At 34.6% G+C, this 25,768-nt stretch overlaps 3 protein-coding genes across 3 annotated transcripts; 2 read left to right on the top strand and 1 right to left on the bottom strand.

Annotated features, from left to right (window-relative positions):
• Nucleotides 1-530: 530 nt before the first annotated feature.
• Nucleotides 531-3,277, top strand: LOC124441012 (beta-1,4-N-acetylgalactosaminyltransferase 3-like). The gene is made up of 3 exons (XM_046991429.1): nt 531-1,924; nt 2,025-2,580; nt 2,674-3,277. The coding sequence occupies exons 1-3, from the start codon at nt 864-866 to the stop codon at nt 2,965-2,967; spliced, it is 1,911 nt and encodes a 636-aa protein (XP_046847385.1). The 5' UTR covers nt 531-863; the 3' UTR covers nt 2,968-3,277.
• On the bottom strand, nt 2,965-15,333 carry LOC124441525 (testis-expressed protein 11-like). The gene is made up of 32 exons (XM_046992003.1): nt 15,325-15,333; nt 15,095-15,260; nt 14,863-15,029; nt 14,417-14,447; nt 13,813-13,862; nt 13,591-13,707; nt 13,264-13,344; nt 13,050-13,135; nt 12,552-12,603; nt 12,391-12,472; nt 12,251-12,264; nt 11,984-12,065; nt 11,809-11,890; nt 11,639-11,726; nt 10,751-10,814; nt 10,564-10,649; nt 9,762-9,886; nt 9,559-9,574; nt 8,895-9,021; nt 8,651-8,757; nt 8,410-8,495; nt 7,767-7,814; nt 7,556-7,671; nt 7,417-7,487; nt 6,155-6,271; nt 5,518-5,602; nt 4,572-4,724; nt 4,276-4,390; nt 3,990-4,113; nt 3,841-3,911; nt 3,620-3,713; nt 2,965-3,253 (listed from the first exon to the last, which is right to left on the bottom strand). Exons 1-32 carry the CDS (start codon nt 15,331-15,333, stop codon nt 3,182-3,184), a joined length of 2,784 nt encoding a protein of 927 aa, XP_046847959.1. The 3' UTR covers nt 2,965-3,181.
• Nucleotides 15,259-24,964, top strand: LOC124441014. Its single transcript, XM_046991433.1, has 7 exons — nt 15,259-15,937; nt 16,096-16,241; nt 16,788-16,921; nt 17,829-17,880; nt 18,601-18,652; nt 19,301-19,357; nt 24,610-24,964. Exons 1-7 carry the CDS (start codon nt 15,846-15,848, stop codon nt 24,749-24,751), a joined length of 675 nt encoding a protein of 224 aa, XP_046847389.1. The 5' UTR covers nt 15,259-15,845; the 3' UTR covers nt 24,752-24,964.
• The last annotated feature ends 804 nt before the right edge of the window (nt 24,965-25,768 follow it).

Genomic DNA, 25,768 nt, shown 5'->3' with positions numbered 1-25,768 from the left:
AAACCATTTACTTTAGTCTATTCTTCGTTAGGAAACCTATGCAAGGATATTAATTTTGATTTTTCAAAGAATTGGCAAAATTCAACTAGTTTTATACGCCAGGAGCAGGTTGTTATTATTCTCTATGGAGATTTTACTATAAATTCTATACGCCATTACTAATGACATTAAATCTCTAATGTGTTATTCCTGTGAAGCTATTAAACGCATCCCAATCAAACCCGAAAACTCGAACAAGATCGAGTTCAATGAGATTTTTCCGCAGAATCTCCTTTAAGCGATTCACACAAGAATCGTGAGATCAACAAGAAAAAAGACCAAAAGAAATCGCATGATAAATAGTCATCATGTCATATTTCAAATCTAGACTTACACAACAGAGAATTTTTCCGACAAAATATCATTTATAAAGATTATGTTTCCAGCAATCTGTTTCTAAAGTACTTATTTTAGCATGTAGTAAAAAATAATTGCGCAGGAATCATTTTCTGAACAAAAAAATAAAGAAAAACGACGAGGAACGTGGCATCAGTCAAATAAATCTATAGTTCGTTAACAAAACGTGTTTCACTTATGACGTCATAACTTATTAACATGGCCACTTGAAAAGCTCGCAGATTAGTTCCGTTTTCAGGAGTAAAATTAACTATTCTACTGAACATAAAATGTTCATTTATATATCAAATTGATTGTAAAACTGTGGATTTTTAGTTAAAGGGGAAAAAAGAGAGGGTCTAAATTAATTGCGTTAACACCTCCAACTTAAATCACATACCATAAACGTGGCAGGCAATCAGATTAGATAAATTAAAACAATTCATATGCACTTCTTCGGTCCTTTTATCGCTATGAGGTAAAAAAATATGGTTTTTGTTTCAAAATTTCGTCGTATTTTGTTCGCAGTTTGTGTAGTCTGTGGAGTATGCCTGATTTGTGTTCTTTACGATAACTTTCCTTGGAAAATAGTGCTTGTTAATCGAACCTTAAACGTTTCACATGTCCTTAATGGCGCAGAGATTTCAGGACATTCGCTATCGAGGTTAAAAAACACGAGTTTAAAAGGTTTAATAAACTGTCATACTTGGGCACTTCCTTGTGAAGTTTCCTTGAAAAGATTCATTGAAAATCCTCTTTATCCGATTTCTCCAAATACTCAAACATTAGTTGACAGTTTGTCGTTAAAATGGTCAGAAAAAAACAGCAAAGATGTTAACACGTTGGGAAGGAGGATGTTTGGCTATCTTCTTGCTCCTTACAGTGGTATTTATGTATTTAGTTTGACAACAAATTGTGACGTTGAATTTGTGTTGAGCAAAGATGACCAAGTTAACAATGCCAGGCGTGTACTTGAAAGTGATGTACAGAATAATAATAAAAGTCATCTGTTCCAATTTTATTCCTTGGAGATTTATCTAAAAAAAAGTCATTATTATTACATAGAAGTTCTTCTTACACAGCAACCAAATGGTGCATTCTTTCTGAAATGGAGAATTCCTACTGGGCAGAGGTTTGAGGCAATTACAACAGATTATATCTTCACCTTCATGCCCAATAACTTGGTTTTTAAGGATTTTATGGAGCTTGTTCCTTTGCATAATCAATGGCAAAGTTTTATATACCGTCATCCAAGACATTCAATTTTACAAAATACAGAACAATTGTTGTCAGTTGATAAGTATTTAGAATGGGACAATGTTAAAGAGGCTCTACCTTTATGTAAATATCAACCAGGATTTGTTGGTAAAACAGTATTGCATCGTTATCATGCTGTTAAGGACTTTGTTAATCCTTCATATGTCTATCCCCAAGTTGCACATTCAAACATAAATGATGGCAAATGGATTCCATGGTTTCCATTGAATGAGAAAGAAGCACTTGACATTGTTGATTTATTTCTTAACCATCTTGAAACTGCTTATCCACGGTGAGTTTTTTTTATTGCTAATCATTTCAATGTGTGTTCATATGTATGTGTTCTTGTGTTTGAGATGGGATTTTGAAATTTTACTTCTGTTACTTACCAGGCAGTATAAATTAAAAAAAATCCTCAACATTGAAAGAAAACCTGATTGGCATGAAAGCAACCCAGTATTTTACCAAGGAACTTTGAAGAATGGTGACAGATTTTTCTTGGAACTTTTGTTGTGGGATGAAAAATCAGGAGATGAAAAAGTCTTGTCTGAGTACATTTATCAACCCACAAAAAATTCATCATTATGTTACCCTGAAGGAATGCAATGGAATAAGAAAGCACCTGTTTATCTTTTGATATCAGCTCGAAAACAAGCCTCATGGCTGTGGTATTTTATTCATAATGTTGGAAGGATTTATAAAGAAACAAAAGATGAAAATCTTCATGTTGTGGTTTACGACTATGACAGTACTGATATCAATATTGAAAAGGAATTCATGCGTAGTTCTTTTGAAAACTTTGTGATTTTAAAAAATCCTGATTCAATGTACTCTCGGACTTTTTCCCTTAACAGAGCAGCAGAAGCAGTTAAAGATCCTCATGCAATCATATTTACCATTGATCTACATCTAGAAATACCACCTACTTTTGCTAACAATGTTCGCAAGGTTAGTAAAACAATTTGAAATTTATAACATCATGGTGTGATTTGCTTCATCAAAAGATAGCATGACTTAGTTTCATGAATTCTTTTATTTTAGCATTGTATTTATGACAAAATGGTGTACACACCAATCCTTACAAGACTTGTATGTGGTGCATCACCTTCATATCCCTCTGGGTCATGGGATCCTTGGGGATATGGAATGTTTGGAGCATGTAAGGCAAATTGGGATAAATTCAAAGGATTTGACGAAGTACAGTTTCGTACGAAGTGGGGTGGGGAAGACTGGGATCTAGTGGATCGTGCATATTGGTCTGGACTGGAGTTTGAGAGAATTAAAATGGCAGATTTTTATCACTATGATCATTCCAAAGTTGGATTGTGGACGTAAGGTGCGTAACACGATCTATTTCTTTGTAAGTTTATAATACAAATTTACAAAGAAATTTGTCATTTGGAATAATTCTGATTGGAATATTAAAACAATTGTTCATTACAAACTGTGTAGGTGCTAAATCATTTAACTATGTAAAATAGTCAGATGTAAAATGTAGTGTATAAATAACCATGTTTTATTTAATGAAACCAGAAAAAGTATTGTGATATTATTCTTCAACCAACATTTGTGTATTTCCACATTCAATTCCTGTTAAAATCTCGGAATACAGTTCTGTCATCTAATAAAAAATAACAAAATAAAATGATGTAATATTTTTAGTATAAATATGGCAGCCCAAAAGCCACAAGGAAAGTTGAGCAAAAGAGGGTTTTTAATGATGGCATTTTGTCTTTAACTAATTTCCGACTTTCACATTAAACAATCTAGTTGTACAGTAACAATTTGTGTTGAACTGTCATATATCTGCCTGACTAACCTTTGGCCAACATGATCCTATGTACAATTTTCAACGGACTGAGATACCAGAGATGAACTTTATGGATAGATTATTCTATCATTTAAAGTGGGGGACTATTCCACTCATGCACAACAAATCCTATTTTCTTTTTTCACTTCGTTTCATTTCATTTCTAGTAATAAATACCTTCGTTTCATAGAAATGTTTGAGGTCAGTAAGTTGGGTCATCAATCTCATACCCAGTCCACACCATTTCTCAGCTGCGCGATATTTGCCTGCCCTGTATGATGATGATGTTGATGTTTATTACTCAACACAATAAAGATTTTAGTTTGTATCCCATTTTAGTTCACCCGTATATAAACTCCGCGTACTTTTTCCGTATGCATAAAGTCCGTGTACTTTACCCGTATAAATGGACTCCTGTATTCCATCCTTTAGTCATCAACCATTGAAGTTCAACCTCAGGCACAGTGATCTGATTACAGCAAGAAAAACTGTATTTAATAAAAAATCAAAGAAATACTTAAATACATGTTAAAAGTTTTATACTTGCCTCCTTACTGCTGTCAATAAAGTTCATCATTTCTTGGTAAAAACTCCACGCTTCTTCTTTACTTTCGGGATCCCCACTCGCTCCATTTTTTAAGCAGATTTCAATGAGAGCACGATAGGACTTACTAATAAAGAAATCATTTATTTATTACCTAGACGACTTGACACGGAGAGATATCGTTAAACAAAACAACAAGTTTACCCTCTACAAACAACAGACATCCCCTAAAACAAGTTGAATAATTTACACAGCATTTTTAAGGAAAGTTCAACACGATTTAACTCACCAGCTGCTACGATAATCTTTATTATTACACCTGTTGTGTTGTCTTATCGCTAACACCAGGGCGTTCTTTGTTATCTCAATGTTTCTGGCTGTGTATGGCAGTTCTCTCGATAAAGCTACGTGAATTATACAACACAATTGTCTTGCACTTTACAAGTCCCTCTCCCCCGTCCCCGCTACATTCAATCTCTATCCCCACCCTACCCACACTACCTATAACATTCCCACACCACCCTGTTTATCATTACCAAACAATTTTATTTTAAAGTACGTTGACATGAAAGTTTTTACACAAACCTGCTACAGTTTCAAACGTCTTGCCTTCGATATTTGACAGTTTTGACATAGTATCGAGCAGCTCCTCCAAATCTTCGTGCTTTAAGTTGCCTTTTGCATCAAATTCATATACATACAATACAATGGGTACGTCATCTTTGTTATTTTCGTTATCTGTGATAAGGAAGGAATCATTCTCTACATTAGTCTCGGGAATAAGTCTTTGTAAAAATGTGCAATGGGTGTTCTGATGAGCATTACTGTTTGATTACAAAGGAAAGGAGTTCAACGAATAGAGGACTTAGTTTGGTGTTATTTTGTATCGACGAAAGCTTAGACATTACGAATAATCTAAACAAACACTTTTTTAATTACTTAGGGCCTGTTCACATGAGCCCGGGTAGCCGGGATTCAGCGAAGCGTTTATCATTTTAGCAAATGGAAAAGATTAATTCCTTCACAACAAAAAACTTATTTAAGCAATTTCTCTATGTTCGGAATTTGCAAATTCACAAAACCTTTAAAATGAAAACAAATAATTTGGCCAGATTTGAAAATTACAACTAAAATGACTCATGACTTATAAGAAAGGTTGTAAGTTTTGCGTTTAAAGTTTTTACTCCTTTCAATACCTCAAAATCATTTCACGTCTCGCTGAATCCCGGTTAGCTGGGCTCATGTGAACAGCGCCTAACTAAAACTGTAGGTAATTAGTTTAACATCATGGTTTTAGACATTACCAATATATATATACACTAATAATTTTTTAATTAGTTCCTAAAACTGTATGTAATTAGTTTAACATCATGGTTTTAGACATTACCTATATATATACACTAATAATTTTTTAATTAGTTCCTAAAACTGTATGTAATTAGTTTAGCATCATGGTTTTAACCGAGCAATCATTTTAAACACAATGCTTTCATTTTAAGTGGGCCACGCATATTAAATCTATAACATTTACCTGCATTTACGCCAATGGCGTCTAGTTGCTGTAAAACTTTTCGACATTCACTGATGTGATCCAATACTTTTATAAAATATTTTTCCTATAAATTCAATATTATTGCAGATAATTAATACAACGTGAATACGTTATGATATTTGTTTTTAAAATATTAGAAATTTAAGCATGTCTCTATGATAAATCTCGCAGTGGGAGATTTACTAATTGCGGGGCCTGTAGGCTAAGAGAAAGTTGTTGGACTTTAAGTCAGGTATATATTCCCCCCACCAAGTTCGGTCTCTTGATGACATTTTTGTTCCTTACGCTCCTTGCCTTTGCATTTTCCAGCTTGTTTTTGTAACTCATAGTATCAACAATAAGGAATAAATTTAAATTGAAACCAGGAAAATCCACTACTTCATGAACTCTTATGAACAGTAGTTCATATGGTTTTAACAGCATAAATGGTTTAAATTAAGAACATTCAACTGGACCCTAAAGGCAAAAACAAAAAACTAGTTATGTTTAGGTACAACGGGCCTCTCGAAAGCCCGGGCCTGTAGACTTCAGGCTACGTAGCCGACTGAGTAATCCGCCACTGAATCCAAGACTTTCCAATATAATGAAGTTAAGTTTACAACTTTTGATTTCTTACCTTTTCTTCAATATTTTTCTCATTTTTAGCGATCTCTAAGCAACATCCTGCTGCCATGAAGAGAGACGATTTCTGTTTCAATAAGCTTCCTTTATCTTCGCCAGCTAACTTCGCAAACTGAAAGAATGAACTCATGGTAAGATTCTTAACGATTTTACTTCTAACATGCTTTATGTTAAATATTGACATTAAATTTCAATAGGGACTACATTTTGAATATTGTTTTAAGAAATAAAAGATGTTTACTGTGCTTGCACAGGCTTATGCAAACCAAGGAGACCTTTGGGAGAACTCGAGAGCAGATCAGCACAAGCCCGAGACCGAAGGTCGAGGTTTGCACATGTTCGAGAGTTCTCATAAACGTCTCCGAGGTTTGCATAAGCCTGTGCAAACACGAAAAACATCTTTATTTCTTTTATAAAATAAAATACTGTGAAAAAGCCAAACATTTTAATCTTTCCTCTAAAATGTATTCATGATCGATTTGCAAAAATTATCTTAGATTGTTTGATTGTTTTGACTGATTTGATTGGTTGAGCTCAGATGTGTTTTACACAGGCTAATGCAAACACGGCTCTAGACCAATCAGCGCACGCGTCTTATGTTTATTTTATAAAATCAATTGAGTTTGTATCGATTTATTGTCAGTTAATAATCTCAACAAACATACAAAAAACCGTTTTCAAGAACCTCCGAGTATTTCATTAAACACAAACACAACCACGGTGTTTGTGTTTTCTCTCTAATAATAGTCTTTCTAACCTCGATACAATTCATGAAATGAAAAATTTTTGGTATCCTCTGTGATATCTACTATTATAAAATAAACACTATGAAACGCGTGCACTGATTGGTCTAGAGCCATGTTTGCATTAGCCTGTGCAAAACTCATCTGAGCTCAGCCAATCAAATCAGTCAATCAGTCAAAGAGAATTTGCAAATCGATCATGAACACATTTTAGAGGAAAAATTAAAATGTTTGTCTTTTTCCCATTATTGTTATTTTATAAAAGAAATAAAAGATGTTTTTCGAGTTTGCACTGGCTTATGCAAACCTCGGAGAAGTTTTTGAGAACTCTCGAGCAGGAGCAACCCTCGACCTTCATTCTCGGAAAGTTCTCCCAAAGGTCTCCTCGGTTTGCATAAGCCTGTGCAAACACAGTAAACATCTTTTATTTCCTAAGTGCAATGCATATTTTCCTTTCATGATAATGTATTTATATTTTAATACCAATTTGCTATCAACCCGGCTTGTAGCACACCTTGTCAGTGATGAGAAACAGTTCGCACATTTCGTGGGATAAACTTCGACTCTCCAATGCCAAATTCCACGCTGAAAAAGAAATAAGCCATCTGAAAGCTTCGATAAAATGAAGTTAATTGATATTTGATAATACTAGCCTATTTTCATGAACCATGTCGATTCGGAAGAGTGTTGAGGATGAATAGAGTTATTCTTTTGTGATAATTTTTCCAGGGCAATTTTCAAGTAAAATAACGTTGTGTTCACATCGATTCTGATATCAAAGAAAAATTATTAAGTTTCATTTGGAAAACGCGAAGACACCATGTTTCGTTTTAAAAAAAAATTAAATGTTACGTATTTTCTTACTTTTTGATTTCTTCCGAGAGAAAACTCATTTTCAGACGAATGAGACATCTGAATGTGTAAAAAAGTTTCGAATGATTGTTTGAGCATCATTGATGTTCAATTTATTGCGTTGTACTATCGTTGGATCGTTGGGATAACTATGGTTGTTTAAGTATCAAAGTGTTCCCTGTGCAATGTATTGAGCTATAAGATCGTTGGGATAAACATAGTTGTTTAAGTATCAAAGTGTACCTTGTACAATGAATAAAGCTATAAGATTGTTGGAATAAACATGGTTGTTTATATATCAAAGTGTACCTTGTACAATGGCTAGAGCTATAAGATCGTTGGGATAAACATGGTTGTTTAAGTATCAAAGTGTACCTTGTACAATGGATAGAGCTATAAGATTGTTGGGATAAACATGGTTGTTTAATTATCAAACATGATTGTTGTACAATGAATAGAGCTATAAGATCATTCGGATAAACATGGTTGTTTAAGTATCAAAGTGTACCTTGTACAATGGATAGAGCTATAAGATTGTTCGGATAAACATGGTTTTTTAAGTATCAAAGTGTACCTTGTACAATGGAGAGAGCTATAAGATTGTTTGGATAATGATGATCTTTAAGAATGGTACCAATGCATCCACCATTCTTACCTTATTGAAGTAACGACTTGTTTATCATCAGGAGAATGTTTAATGATGCTTTCTAAGACTGCTATTGATACTTCACGATTGTTGTCCTAGGAAAAGAAAGGAATCGTAATTTGTCGTGTGTAGTTTGACTACAAGATTGTTACTGCCTTTGCTAAGCATAAAATTACCATCTTTTTTCATTGTGCAAGTACAACAATAACAATTTTAGGAGACATTGTCCTCCCCCCCCGTTTCTACTCACATCCAAAGCTAATTGAGCTGCCAAACAGATGACGTCATGTATTGTTAAACCATCCGTGTCTTTAAGTTGATCTTTATTCTCGCTTATTTTCATCATTGCTTCAATGGCTGTAAATTATATAGTGAGATGTGTCACGACGCAAATCTATATCAAATATTTTTTCTTCCTTTTCCGCAAGACCTTATGAAGTGCAGCCTACCAGTCTAAAACCTCTCCCCATTCCCCCGTTGTATTCATAGCATACCTCGGTCATTGTTCTTTTCAAAAAGAGCTATTTTAAAGTCGAAGTAGGCGTTTAATGGATTTCCTTGATCGCTGCACTCCGCCTCCTTTATTGACTGTCTTGCCTTAAATATCGATATGAAGAAATACTGTTTATTCATGTGTAACATGACGTATTAATGTCATCATGTTAGTTGAATCTTGTGTAACATGACGTATTAATGTCGTCATGTTAGTTGAATCTTGTGTAACATGACGTATTAATGTCATCATGTTAGTTGAATCTTGTGTAACATGACGTGTTAATGTCATCATGTTAGTTGAATCTTGTGTAACATGACGTATTAATGTCATCATGTTAGTTGAATCTTGTGTAACATGACGTATTAATGTCATCATGTTAGTTGAATCTTGTGTAACATGACGTATTAATGTCATCATGTTAGTTGAATCTTGTGTAACATGACGTATTGATGTCATCATGTTAGTTGAATCTTGACATTCGCCGAGTATGAATTGTGAATGTGTTCAATGTTCATGGTCTGACCATCTACCGTTTGTAATTTTGTAAAGTTTATGTCTTTGTGTCTCTATGTAATAAGTCTACCATTTTACGCTTAAGAAGGAAAAAACTCGTAAAACAAGTGAAATCTTCACCTTTTCTAAATCTCGTAGCTCCAAGTAACAATAACAAATGTTGCGCTAGAGAATGAATACAGAATTGATATTATTGAAATTTAATTTTGATTGGTTAATTGCATAGTAATTATCTTTATTTAACTAAGAGACTGTTAGAAAGCATTCAAAAATATCTATTTTTGTTGTCATGTTGCCAATCTTTCGGCGTTGAGATTTTGGCTTTTAACTAATTTTGCACATGTATACTTACATGAAGTTTTCTTGCTCGTGCGTACTTACATGAAGTTTCCCCGCATTAACACCTAATCTTTCACTGGGTGAAAACAGGTTCAACGAGTATTGATACCATTTCAAAGCTTCATTGTACATGTTTTCCTGCAATACGGTTATCATGTGATCTCAATGATTGTCAATGATTGGTCAGTGTTACGGAGTCATGTGATAAATAACTGAGTCGTGTGATTGAAGACGTTGGTCTCGGGTTCTGGGGTTACACTACCGCCCGAGACACCCTGTGAGGGCTAACTTACTATAATTTACATATTATATTAGTAGCGAGTGTTTACATGAGCGATTCTTTCGAACAAGGTAACCCTACTGCTAGGGTTAATCTTTTTAGGAAAGAGGGTGTCCCTACTCCGCGAGACAAGTTTTTTGTGTTATAAACACTTTGGCCCTGGCAACAGGGACAAGTTTTGCATAACGCATGCGCAAAGTAATGTGTAAACTGCAGCAGTATGGCGAATGTAAAGTGAACTGAATGTAAAGTGAACTGGGAACGAGTTGAAGAAAGCGCGTGACGTTTACAATAATCTCTCATGTGAACGCTACATAACTTTGTCTCGGCCAGTAGGGTAACCCTAGTACCCGAGATTATATAAACGGCCCCTTAGTCATGAGACAGAATATCGTGTCATGATATGGATGACTAAGTCATGTGATTGATTATTGATTTATATGGTTGATAGCACCAATTGATCATTATTAACTGTTTCATACGGATACTACTTAATGATTAAAGACCTGACACAAAGCAAAGTTTGACGTTTTACCTCAGATTTCAAAGCAGCTTTATCCCAGAGTATGTAATGAAACTTCTTTTTTGTATCTGGATCCAGTTGATGACCATTATGATGTCCTGTTGGCGAACATGATATGATTACTTCGGCGTCAGCTCTGTTTTTATTGGTTTAGAGTAAAAGTTATGTAAGCTTACTCATCCGAGAGACGATTCTTTACCTTCAATGCATTGTTCAACAAGATTTTTTGCTTCTTGTTCTTGATCATGTTGAATCAGTAATTCCTTAAAAAATTGCAGAACTTAAAAATGTGATCGTTCATATGTTAATATGTGGTTATTACTAACAGTATCGAACATTCAGCCCTATTTAGTGATCACTAGAATATCCCGGCTGTTTTATGTATATTACCCATTGAACTAAAATACATCTGGAACGCTACATGTAATAGAAAAGTCTAATAATTTCCTGAAGCCAAATCTTACACCCAGACCTTACACCCAAATCTTACACCCAGACAGTGTGTAGTCAATCAATTTTCACCCCGCGAGAGAATCTCGAAACACTACACACGCGTGTCTGGGTGTAATCTCGCGTGTCTATGTGTAAGATTTGGCTTCAATTATTTGCTTCAGGTAGCGTTCCATTTATTTCAGTTCAGTGATATTCATAACGATGCTAAATAAAAACCCTTGAAGATATCATCATAATGTATCATCAAATAATATATCATCATAGTGACTCAAATGGCAGAGAACACTTCACAGGTTTTTTCAATCACAGCATTTATAATACGTTTACGATATGATGTCACAAATAATAACTGAAGGATATTTTGCTGGACTACGAGGAGATGTGTTACAAAGTCGAACATTGATTTCTATTTTTCTGGATCACCAACGTCATACAGTATTTCTAAAGATGACATTTTTATCATTGAAAAAGCTTTTATTGTATTGACCAATGCTTTTTGATTTGTTCGTGACATTTTGTCGTCTTATTTTTCCGTAAAGGTCCGCGAAAATGATTCCTATGACCTCTGTGTCTACTGTGTGTGTCAATGACGAACCCCCCCCCGGATTCTATAAGATTCCAATCAAACCATTACCAAATGCTGCAGTTGAATTTTCGATAGATCAGGGGTGTTTCGAAATTTGTTTGCCAATTGCTTTAAACCATCGAAGGCCAGCTGCGGTCTATTGATAGGAGAAATTTTTATTTTATAGTAAAATGTATCATTAAGGAATGTGTTAAGTTTATATATGGTCGTCTACGTACTTTTTATATTCTACGGCTAGTTCAACAATGCTTATACCCATGTCAACTTTAATTTCCTTGTGGCTGAGAATGTTGTGAAAGTCTTGAAAAATATAGTGAAAAATTACTCATGTTATAGAAAATCTTTGAAAAGAACACACCTTGGCAAGCCAGGTCTTTTTTCTTCATGACTCACCTGACTGCAGGTCTTGTACCGAGTTGTTTCCAAAAAGAAGTATTTTTGCTTTAAGATAGAGGCCGGCTGGATGAAAGTATTCCTGTCAAATTATTTGATGTAAGACATGTGATCTAATACAAAGTCATGTGATGTAAGACCAAGTCATGTGTTATAAGACTGAGTAATAAGATATACGACATTACTCGTCACGTGACTCGGTCATGTGATGTATGACTAATTCACGTGATATGTAACGACTCCGGCAAAAGGATATTTAGAACTTACGGAGTTAGCCAAATCTAAAGAAAAGAAAGGAAAGTGGAAAGAGATATTTTTCGTAGTAAGATGAACGTAGTGTGGACGATGGTGTATTTTAAACAAAAGAACTGTTGACTATCCTAACTATGGATGTATAAAATATTTACCAACAGCACTTAAAGCCGTGTTCCAATGTGTTGTTCTATTCCATTCAATGTAAGCGTTAGCTAACAACCGCAATGTTGTTGCCTAAGGAAAAAATTGGCAAAAAGGAAACGTTCATCAATGTTTAAAATGTTTTACAGTTGTTTGAGTGTTTTAGGCAAACCTGTTTTGCTTTATCAAGGGGAAACTCGCCTTTTCCGATGTCATGGCTTTCTCTGCATAGATTATAAATTTTGTCAGTTAAACTTATGTCTTTAGACACGGTGAATCGTCATTGTGTTTTAATCCTTGTGATGGTCAAATTAGGCACATTAAGACGGCATTGATTTTTCAAATATAAGATAGCACATAACAATATACTGCATTTATTTCCACTTTCACTCATTACGATCTCTTCGTTTGCTTTCAAGTAGCAATGGTTTGTATAAATGTCTGTTTGTTTGATTTGTTTATTGTCTTTATTTCTGACGTTAAACTGCTTTTTAATGCACTGAAAATTTAACTTGCTTCGATAGCAATCCCATAGAGGAGGCCTCAAAAATTATTTGTAATGTGCAAGAAAAGACCAGGGAGTGGCGGGGGGAGGGATCATACAATGAGATGAAAGCAAGAGCTATTTGGTAAAGTTTCAGTTGACTAAACTTAAAGTCTTGTGTATTACCTTAGCCATTCAACGCATTGTTCGTAATGTTCTCTTTGATATGTATCTACTCCAAAGTTATAACAGACCATCGCCAAACAACAGCCCTAGAATATTCCAAGAAATCCTTTAGCGCATGCGTCGTATAGAGAAGTCAATATGTAGATATATATAATTACAATAACTGCGATGTGTGTACAATAAGACCAATCACACATTTGTTTATATAGTATACCTCCCTGGGATGTTTCGTCAGTAATATCTTGGCCATGTCAATGTATTGTTTCGCGTTCTTGTAGTTTGAGGTCGACATTGCCTAAAATCCACACAGTTGTCATATGAAATAGACCTGAAAAGTTGATATTGTAGGTAGATTTAGGTTGTAGAGTTTAAGATTAGGGTTTAAGATTAGATTCATGTTATGATGGGAATTAGTGTTTGAGATTACGGGTTAGAGTTAGAATTAATATAGTATTGTGACAAACAATCACGTGTTCAATGTCTGCCTTGTGTCGTATTCATCAAATCAACGTTCTATGTTAAATATTAATGTTTATCTTACAACTTCTGCTTGGTAACAATAAGTTCTAAACATATGCTGTTCACATTCGTCCACCAAAAAGAACGTCTCTTGACTTCCTAGTTTTGTACTCATCTTCTGGTTAAGATTATGCCAGGTCTGAAAAACAGCAGCAACAATAGAAATAGGACTAAGGCTATTTTACACGTATCACCTCTCTTTCTGTGAAATATGTATGGTTGTAAAAAAAAGTTCATCGCTGACCTCTTCCGCAAGATCTAACGATATTTTTGCCAAGGCTGCATCGTCACAATCTAAAATCATCATAAAAGATCTCATGTAACCTCTCTGTTGCAACAGATTGTAATAGAAAACATGTTGACCTCATCTTTCTTATATGAAAAGCACGAAATAACGGCAGGAGATTTACTGCATGATTTCTGATTTCTGGCTCGGGAAAATTAGTTTTGGAGTTATAGTTCTGTGGCTGGTTGCACGTGACTTGGATAGCGTTATTCATTGGATAGTGATTGCGATAGTCATTGTTTATAATTTCTTTACGACAAAGAAATTTTGTAATCTTGAGACGCACTATTTCATTTCAGTGATTGCTCAGTTCGCACCTTATATTTTTCCTTTTTGAGAAGTTTTTTAAGCGTTTAAAAAAATTTGCCATCCAATGAATAATGCTATCCATGCTTCGCGCAACCGTCCCCTGTTGTCTGTTCAGTTGTCCAAAATATGTCGCGTCGAAATAACTTATCCCACAAATTTTAGTTTCTCATCCAGTACCTTAAAACTATACCCTTGCTCTTGTTCATTCAAAGTTTTCAAAACACAAAAAAAAATAAAAATATAAGATTCACACCTAACCACGCTCGACCAGTTTTCATCGCCATCTGCAAAAAAGATAGCTGCTGTAATATAATACACTCTTTTTTTATTTATCTTTTGTGTTTAATATTTGACTCAAAATTCATCTATCTAATTTATGTATGTATGTTTTTTTCTCTTAAATTTTTAGATTGAAAATAAGGATGAGTTAGTTTTATTTACAACTCATGGGACATTAAGGTATATATGTTAGTTAGTAGCGTATCCAGCTTGCATGTTTTGGTCCTGCGATGTAAATTTCTAAGGATTATCGTTAATTCATTTCTTTGGAAACCTTTTGTTTTGGCAGTGGCTGAACGGAACCATAACAGGGTCCGATTTGCGGACTAACGACTCCTGTCATTTTAGTCCTGTTTTCTATTATCATTACATAGGCTAGACTTCAATGCAAGGTTCCCCCCCCGGAAGTTATTGGAATTAAATCTCTATTGGGGGGAGGTGTCCCTTGGAATTTTTGTATGATATTATGGTACGTAAAAATATGTTTGAAAATTTTAGTAAACTCACGACTAATTGCTTTTTGAAACTGGATTCTGTACATTCAACAGTGTTAGCGATGCAAACCATGTTACACGACACATGTCTCACTAAACAAAACAAATTTGCTGAAACAACCACATATGTATTTTAAAATTGCTGTGTGTAGTTTTACCTTTTGCATTCAAGATTTTATCAGCCGAGCCTTCTGTCTTCATTCCCACAGCTAAATTCCATAAGGCGACAGCACAAGCGTGAACTTGTATTAAAACAGAGCAGTGCTCTTCTTTGTTGAAAGAAAATTGTTGTAGTTCCTTCACTATTAAGCTTAGGTTTTCTAACTCGATGTCGGAATGAAGGTTGTTCTTTGTCAGATTTTTCGTTGTAGCTGTAAGAGTTAGAAACTTGAAGCATATTGTTGATGATATTTTTCATTCCGTTTCCCCCAAAGCAATTTCAAGCTGAAATTTTCAACCTACCTTTCAGTCTTGAAATTAACGAGTTTATTTTTGAATTTTTGGTATCTTCGCAAAGGTTTGAATTTATACGCTCCATGTTGTGAAGTTCTGTCTGTCTGCTCGTGCTGTTTGCCAGCCTTGGAGGCAAGAATTGTAATGGCTACAAACAAAAACAAGAGAATAATTGCTTGAAAAGGAAGTCCACCATGAAATTTGTTTTCTTTTTAAAACTTTTGGCGGGAAAATTCCTTAATTTATTCAAAGATATAAGAAGAACTTTCTCGAGTTTTTGACGATAAAACAGCAAAAATTTTGAACTGAACAAGGTAGAAAAGATTTACTTAAAACCAATGCACTCATTTTGCTTTATGACCGACATTGGACTATTTTTTGAAATATTATCGTTTGTACTATGTTCTAAACCTCTCGAACTAAGAATGTCTGTATTTTTTATTTAGAAATATCCCAATGGATGTTTACAACTCGACAAGTCATCTTTACGAACAGAAACATTCAAATAACGTTGAAGGCGAACCGATGTTTCAAGCTTTGGCATTGAGGTTTGTGCTTTGCTGTATAACCTTTTGTGAAAACATTCAATACTTCTCCAGGAAAATACTTGAGATTTTCCTGCTGTAATTATTATTACGCTGCACGATAGAAATGTTTTTGAAAGCAGAAGTTGATTCCAAATTGTTTTATTTTTTTCATGATATAGTTATGAAGAAAACGACGAAGAACGATATGTTAGTGAATGCCCGACTGGACGTTCAGAAGTAGATGCATATTTATATGAATGTAGTCGTCTTTGTGATGAAAACGAACCTTCAAGTATTGATCCAGATACTGTTGTTGAACATTTCAGTAAGTTTTCGCTTTTAATAAATCAGCCGCAAAGGTTTTAGATGTTGTAGTTTCTTTAACACCACAAATGTCACTTCAAGTCGAATGAATATCAAGCTTTCGGCAAACCATAATAGGATATTGTGGAAAAGTCATTTTTTATAACTACAATGTTTGCTATGTCCAAGTAGGATAAAGTAGATGTATCTTGTCCTAAAAAACATCATTAAAAATATCTAGGAGATTATTGCACGATCGTAGCTAAAACATGAAAACACAAAATTTGATTGAAAAGCAAAAATATAAAATGTCTGATATAAACACTACACAATGTTTTATAAGTTGATGCAATCTTTTCTAGTTTTAGTCAATTTATTATAAACTATAAACTAGGAGTTTTTGTTCCGATTTTTCAACCCGTATTATATTATAAATATTCTATTTTCTTGCCGCGACGTCCTGATTCCCTACCTGACACTGACATCTGTACTTTTATCCCATTTAAATAATTTGGTGGGAATGTATGAAAGTTTGAAGTTCTTCAACAGAATTATGTTTCTGCTTCAGATGATGTTTTCCGTCAGAGGATTAACACTGAAATCGAGAAATTTCGCGTCAATGTTAACGACATTGTTAACGAACATCAAATGAACTTTCTTTCGACGTTTACAATACAGAAGGATGTCGATCCAGCTCAAGAGGTATGTTTAGAGATCAGTGGAGAGATAGAACATTTAAGCTTTTCTGTTGAGCTTAGACCTTACGACCTGCTTTATAACGTTGCAAAATTGTGATAAAAAACTTCATATAAGATTCGGATGCCTTAAATGACAGAAATTTTTTTTCACTAAATATTGTATGTATGTTGCGGAGAATATTTCTACTTTTGTGTTTCAAATTTCTCGAGATCTACCGTTGCTGATATGTTTAGCTGTAAATAAGTTTAACCTTAAAAGGCGTAATGTTCTTTGCAGCAACAGCTTGATTCACGTCTGCCATGTCTAGTATACTTATATTTCAAAAGACCATCCCTGATTTGGTAGAAATTTGAATGATGAGACGGGAGGTGGTAGAAGAAAACTTTGCATTTACAATGATTATTGTCATCAATGTTTGTGATGACGTCACTTTCTTACTAAAGTTCATTGACATTTACTTTGCTTCTTACACCATTTTATTGTATTTTTAATGATTTTCCGATTTTCTGTCTGCTCTAACAACTTATAATGTTTCCCTTCAAGGGATTTTGAGGAATTTTAAAATTGTTGGTGTTTCATGCTTTTACCATATTGATAATGCTCAAAAGGTTCAACTTTCCATAAAGCTGCTTGATTTTAGTTATTTTTCGTGGTTTTTTCTTTTTTTAGTTTGAAACATTACAAAAATACTTCTCAAAACTTCCTGTTACACAGATGTGACTTGTATATTTCAGCTAGCGCATTCAATCCAGGGGGGTAGGCAATGTTTCTCGACGATTAATGGGAATTATCATTGTTATTTTCAAATATTTTCTTCCATTTTCTAAAATAAACCATCGTAATATATTGGCAAGTATATCTGGGAAATTTATTCATTGTAACGTTTGTAAATTCTTAAATATCCTTCAAGGTACCTATGCATACCTATTCAAGATCATCAAGTATGGATAGCATCTCTCAAGGTATGACATACACCCTGTTCTTAGTTATTCACTATTTTTTTTATACACTCCTCAGGTTTTTTCTATTCCCTTCCCCATGACGTGCGCCTGCTGTTTCTTTGCTCTCACTTTAAACGAATGTATAAACAGGAGGGTGGGTTAGGGGTTAGGTGTTGCTCATGTTTCTAAATGAACAATGGAAAACTTAAAAATATGAAAATCCAAACTCCTGACTTGCTTGTCCTTCGTTTGAAAGCAGGGAGAAAAGTCCTGGAGGTCACTCACTCGGGGATGAGGTGGGGCACTATCTTCTAGGGTGTGTTAGGCACCAACTCTCGGGTTGAGGGAAGAACCAACTTCCGGGATGAGATGAAGCACAATCTTCCGGAATGAGGTGGAGCACAATCTTCCGGGATGAGGTGGAGCACAATCTTCCGGGATGAGGTGGAGCACAATCTTCCGGGATGAGGTGGAGCACAATCTTCCGGGATGAGGTGGAGCACAATCTTCCGGAATGAGGTGGAGCACAATCTTCCGGAATGAGGTGGAGCACAATCTTCCGGGATGAGAGGGCACTAACTCTCAGGGCGAGAGGGCATTTCTTAAAAGCTTGGAAAATTAGCTAAACCAAAACAACCCCTTTTCCATCCAGCTTTTTGTCGATTTTGTCCCACATTTAAAAATCAGCCAGGCTTAGGTGTAGATTGATGTAACGTCTTATATCAAGTATTTATATTGTAGACTATCACAGCGTTCTTGTTGAACATGGAAAAGGGAGTGAACCAATGTCAACGTGAGTGTATTTTTGTATTACTCTATACCTTTATTTGAAACACATATGTTGTGTAATTTTATGACAATCGCTGCTACCATCATAAAATACGCATGCGTCAAGATTGCAGTTTCTGAGATATTTATTAAAGTGACGAATGTTCAAAAGTTTGGAAGGCGAGGGGAAGGGTGTTTGGTCATTGTTAAAAACTCCGTTTGCTTTATGTTTGTTTTATAAAAGAAATAAAAGATGTTTTTCGTGTTTGCACAGGCTTATGCAAACCTCGAAGACGTTTGTGTGAACTCTCGAGCATGTGCAACCCTCGACCTTCAATCTCGGGCTTGCACTGATCGGCTCTCGAGTTCTCCCAAAGATCTCCTCGGTTTGCATAAGCCTGTGCAAATGCACTAAATCTTTTACTCCTTAAACTTTAAACCAAGGTGAACCTGGCCAAAATTGCTTAGAAAACTCAATGTATTTCCTTGGTTTACCCCTTCATTGTACAATGTCCAATATTTTGGACGATCACAAAACTAAATTAAACTCTTGTGAAAAATTAACTTGCGCCATAGTGTTGTTGAAGTTTGAGACATAAAGAAGTATATAGCACATTGAAATATCGTCTTGAGGATAGTATATATTGATCATATTTGTTCTCATCATTACTAGTTGCCAGTCTCCAGCGTCGACATTCAACAGCTACGGTGCATCTGATAGTGACAAAGCGTAAGTACGTCATACTTTAAGGATTATCATCTATCATCTCATTTACTTGTCATTTTTACGTGTTGTCGTGTGAACCTATTCCTTTGGCCAACAACGTAAATGTACAACACGAGCTATTTACTGCGAGATCCAGCGTGATATTTTTTAGTCTGCCTATTTTCGCAATTCAAAAAATATTATTTTTTTCAAAATTGATTTCGTTCGTGTTTTTCCAGCGAAAGACGTCGACATTATCTACGCGACATGACTGAAATTTAAAGTTTATTTCACCACATACTAAATGGCGTTTATTTTCTAAGTTTTATGAACCACTCCAACAACCTTTCCCAACACACCCTCCACTTCACCCATCAAAACCCACCACTCCACCCTCACCACACTCCCACCACTACACCCTAACCTACCCACCCCCACCCCACACCACACCTTCACTCCCGCACACCCACCACCCCACTTCACACTACATGAAACCTGCTATTCGGCATCACTCGTTAAAATGTGATTGAGCGATTTTAGCTATTTTTCTTCGTGGAGAAAATAAATTATCGCATTTATTAAACGAACTACACCCTACTGCTACTCAAATGATTTGTCTTGCGCAACATCGGCATCAGTTCTTTATTTATTCTCATGGCAACTATCTACAGTTTTTGTTCTCCTTGCTTGCAAATCATTGATTATAGTCGCGTTGTGAAAATATAATAACGATGCGAAAGTTGCCGCCTCTACATTTATAGGTTTTTTTAATTTTTTTTAATTGCTCATGCGTCTGTAGCTGATAATTACATAGCAGGATATGAACGCGTCTTAAAATGATAACGTCTGTTGATATAATTTGTAACAGAAATTCGCGCAGTTGTTACAAATATTTGCACTGTTCTCAAACACTTATGCACTATTGTTGAAAACTTTCAAACTGTTGTCTCAGATTTTTGAAATATTCGGAATTTTTGTTGCTTTTGCCAAACTGTGAAGCCAGCCAGCAAACTTGCATTGTAAATTTTAGGACATTAGCTACTGTTATTCTTTTTAAAGAAACCGATAGTTTTTACTATGAGTGAGTACTAAATTGATCAAACCTACGGTGGACTTCGCTGTCTGTATAGCTATACTATAGCTAACTCTATAGTTCCATGTGTCATGCGTAGTCTGATGCAGTTAATTTAAAACCTTTTTGAATGGCGTAAACAAGACATCTTTGTAATTATTACTTCGTTTGTCATTCGCACATTATTTGACTCAAGTTAACTTATTAAAAATGTATATTTAGCAGTCCTTTGACATAAATCCACCACGCTCTTTATAATATAATGATGTAGAGGACGATACTTATCTAAATGCAATACTCAGACTGCTGTCATTCTTATTTTTTTTTGTCATTAGAACAGTTTCATCTTTTTATGAGTTTCTTTAAATGCATGGTTGTATATTTTTAGATTTTCTGATGTATTTTCGTTCGCGATTAATTATTTTTGCTTTTGTGCTGTTGTCGTTGCGATAAAAGATTGACAAATGTTATACGAAACTTGAATTTATCTACGGACGTCAAACTATGATTATGTATAAACTCATTGACTTCTTGTGAGCCATCCTCGCTATGACATATAGGGAGATCAAGTACATTGATATTTTATGTCCTATCCTCACTGTGACATAAGTATAGGGAGATCAAGTACATTGATTTCCTATGTACCAAAGTTATAGATTTCATTTAAGACTCAATCCTATCGAAGAAACAGAAAATTTTTACAAAACGCTTATTCGTTATATTAATTAAGTAAAGCTACAAAATAAATTCGCAAGCTCAAAAACAGACATTTTCCCATGTTAAGAAAAAAGCAACACAAAAAGCGATGATTTGTGATCTTCAATAAAATATATTACACAAAGTATTGATAGTTCAGTGCGAACAAAGTATATAACTGGGAATATTCACAAGGCCAATTGCCGACAAAAAACTTTCTTTTATAATATTGGACTATTATTAAATAGGTTTGAAATTCCTTAAATACTTATTAAGTTGTTGCTATTGTAAATTGAAAAAATGGAAAATATCTCTCATAACAACTTAATGCCTGAATACGCTTTTACAGATAACTTGTTGATTCGAAGCATTTTTGCACGAGTAATAAGAATTTTGGGGTTTTTTCTGTCGCACGACGCATAATTTAACGCGCGCCCCCCTCGAAGGGTTTTCTGAAACTGTCAAAAAAATGTATTTTTTGCAACTTTTTGACTCGATGGCCGATGGCTACGTTGTGATTTCTTATATACATGTGACGAAATAAGATAATATGTCGGGCTGTCTGCTTCAATATAATCCATATGTATTTTAAAATTAAAAACTGTGATTGATGCTCTTAAACGAGGAGACTATAGAAGAATTTAATTAGTGCAAAACTCCATTTCTAAAACTGGCTGTATGTATACGAGTCCTGCACAATAACGATGTTGGAGGTCTTTACGAGAACTGTACAAGATTCCAGTGCAAAACTGTGTTTATAGTTCAAAGAAAAACTACGCGTCTATAGTCTTGTACGAAAAAATGCATTGAAGCTTAGAAAAAAATTACTGCGAAAACTACTTATAAGAATTTAGCAGGAAAACTATAGTACGAGACCTTTTTATGAGAGATTCTGCCGAGCTTACCGCCCAAGCAAAGAGTTCAAATACTCTGACTTCATTTCGTGTAACATGATCTGGATGTAATATCGAAATCGAAGTGTTGATAAAAGGACTAAATCTCCCACGGTGTGTCAAATAACTATTTCCATCATCGCTTATTCGCTGTTGCTAATAAGGAAATATGTAATAGCGCTCATTTTTTTCACTCCCACGCGTTCCATGTGTCCGGTTCTTCTCTCCTTTTATATTTCCTGATTATCAGAGGCTCCATTTATGGTTGTTCCCGAAACCCAGGGGAACGCATGTTGACGCGTTACTATGGGAACACTTTCTCACGAGTTCTTTTCAAATATTGGAAATTTGGATGGTTGGAGCAGTCTTTATATTATTGCATGTTAAATTCGTTATACTTTCTATTTAATTGAAGAATTTACTATTTTCCTTTACATTTCACTGAGAACTTGTATTTACGATGATTTTAATCAAGTATTTTTGTTTATTCATTATGACCAAAACCGACATTTCACAATCACAAATGATTCCATTATTTAGATAGTTCAAAGACACTCGATTTCTTTATTCGTGCACTACCAAAATTGACATTTCACATTCACTAACGATTTTATCATTCAGATAATTGAAAGACTGTACATAAATATATATTCTTAGTTCTGCGTAATTTCTTCCTGTGTTGTTCACCCAATTATAGCAATAAATTGCCTTGACCTTCCTTAATATCCAAAACTATAAAGACCTCAGACAACACATCATCCATCTGGATTCGTTTTCTTAAAAAAAAAGGATCTACGTTCTCTTGCATTTCAAGAAGGAAATTGCTAGTTGCCAACATCAAAAAAAGTTATTTATTTAAAAAAAACTTTGTCTGTCCAGACCGCCATTAAGCGTTTCACGACCTTTGCCAAAGGCATCATCAGATATTCAATACTGATATTTAAAGGAAACCTTTATTGGAAGTGTGCATGGCAAAATAATGTCAAATACAATGAATTTATTTCTTTTGTTAAAGCTTGGGACAGCTCCAGGTAAGTAATTTCACACGTTGCCGTGAGAACCATTCCGCCGCCCACACTTACTCCGCCATAAGAATGACGTTCAGTTAACGCATTTTAAATATTGTAGATTGTGATAATCCTGAATGATTTCCTTCATTTTGTCCTTATTACATGACGTACAAAACCATCGAAAAAGTCCCTCTTGCATTGGCGCGACTGCATTGAAAACAGTTATATAGTACGTCAAGTATTATGTTAACTTAACGTTATTAAATATATTTCTGGCAACATTGTGGATTGTGGTAATCTTAAATTATTTCCCTAGTTTCGTCCATGCAAGTCTCTCTTTCAGCAATTACATTCTTTTAATTAAGCCCTTCGCACTTAGAAAACAAAAGACTGAAAATTTAAAAGCTTTTTGTTGTGCACATAAAAACGGATCTCATTCTATCACAAAGAGCAGCTCTTATAAAATTTCGTAATGAAGAGATTTTTGCCTCGAGACAACCCGTCCACAGCAATCGATTTTTGTTGACCGTATGCCATATACTTATGTAATTGGCCCTGCGTGTCTTCAATATTAAAGCACATCAACGCGATGTTGAAACGGTTTTGTTATTTTCCTTGTCAGGAAGCTTGATGTTTCGGTTCCCCTTCAATACTAACGGAAGTAACCGCAAAATAATAGAGCTTAACTGGATCCAAAATTAATGAAACCACATGTTCAAGTACTTGCTTGTTTTACTCACGAGTTCCGATGTTATATGAACGTCCGTCCTTGCGTGATGTAACAATCGTAATCTACGGTACCATACGCTGGAGCGCGTGATCTGCAACACAGCAGTTGTCTCATAATCACATTACTGCAAAATGACCTTATTCTTCAAAGGTTGATTTGAATGCGATACATTCAATAATAAAATGTGAAAGATCTGCAGAGTTTTCTTGTATATATTATAATACCGCTTTTTTCAAATATTATTGTGACAATAGAAAGGGAAATCATCTTTGATGCATGTAGTGGAGACCGTTAATTGCTTTTATACTTGCCTTTTTTCTCTTGAAAATGAGAAAATATCGAAAAATGTGATTATCATATGACTATACCTGAGTACATCACAACAACGTGATGTTGTTATCTATGATATTGAGATATGAAAGAAACTAGAACTGTGTTTTGAAACATAGTCTATAGTTGATTTTGTAGTTTAGTTTGTAGAACATTGAAGACTAACTAGTTATAGGTACTCCACGAGTACGTGATGTTATTATCTTTGATATAAAAGAAAATAAAGCATCACAGTTGGTCTTGCAGATCAATTGATAGAACATTTGGGACAGGGGTTATCTTACAATTGTACTTTCGTACAACACAACATGTTATTCTTTATATAGTATATTATGGGTTGAAACAAACTACAACATGCAGAGTTTTATAATATCACACGGTCTTATATTTCAGTCAGTAAAATATTGAACCATTCTCAACAAGTTTATAGATCTCTCCAGTCAATATGACCAAACCATGTTTTACAGAAATTTGACAAAATTTGAACAGTCTTTATTATCATCCATATAGATGTCTAAACCAAAGTGTTTGTTTCCGTTGTTTAGATGTGTTAGTTTTTCGCCCAATGATATCAATTTTCATCGCGAAAGTGACGAAGCAATGAGAGATGGATACGTCATAAGATTGTTGACAGCAACCTTGCAGATCGGTAATGCATTACGTCGAAAAGAGTATAAAGTCGTATAGAAATTACGTTTCTCCGGTAAAAACAATATTCTTTGCCAAATTCCCTGTTTGAAAGTGACCACATTGGTAGTCGAACCCTTTTTTCTAGATTCTTGCATTTGGAAGTAATTGTTAAATTGTTCTGCAAACAAAGTGCAATACAGTATAGTGCGAGCCAATGTAATAATCATAAGCATTGAACACAATAGTGGAAAATAAGAGTACCATAATCCATTACCAGCCGACACTTTAATGTGGTACAAAATTAAACATACTCCGAATGAAAACTTCATGTTTAACTCAATATTTGAGAAGGAAACAAGGCAATTTTTATTTGAATAGTTATATTTTGAATTTTTAACAAATTTTTAACAAATTTGAAATATAACTATTCAAATAAAAATTGTCTTGTTTCCTTCTCAAATAATGAGTTAAACACGAACTTGTTATTTGGAGTATATGCTTCATTTTGTATGACAGTGAAGCAACTCCAATTTGTATTTCGATACAGTTGTTTCATTACATAACTCTTCCGTTGTCAATTGAGAACATTTGCGGACTTAAAGTACTTATTAAAATATCAATACCAGAATATGGCTTGAATAGTATACATGAGTTTAACAACGTGAGAAAAGATACTTACAAGACCTCGGGAAATGGTTTGAAAAACAACAACAACATGACATGCCGTGAAAAAACTGAGAAACTGGGTGTAGAGGAATGATTAGCTCGAAAATACTTATTTATTTCCTGTCTGTGGTTGGAAGTTGATACAGAAGGACCACAATTATTTATCCACACACATATTTCTGTAATTGAATTTCGTGAAAAACAGGAAACAGGTCATTCGGAGAAATGCCCACCTTAGGAGTACAATTACATCATGTTGTTTCTTAACTGGCATCAATCTCACAAAATATGTTAGTTTCGTTGATTGAGATTTTTATATATTGGTCAGTTAAGATCAAAACACTCTAGATGGATTTGTTTTTGACTTTTTTATCGAAATATAACGGTCACAAAAACAATTTCATTCCG

This window comes from Xenia sp. Carnegie-2017, unplaced genomic scaffold, assembly GCF_021976095.1.
Source record: "Xenia sp. Carnegie-2017 unplaced genomic scaffold, XeniaSp_v1 HiC_scaffold_20, whole genome shotgun sequence".
Classification (NCBI taxonomy): domain Eukaryota; kingdom Metazoa; phylum Cnidaria; class Anthozoa; order Malacalcyonacea; family Xeniidae; genus Xenia; species Xenia sp. Carnegie-2017.
Note: the sequence above shows the minus strand (reverse complement) of the source record. Positions and strands in the feature narration are given on the sequence as shown.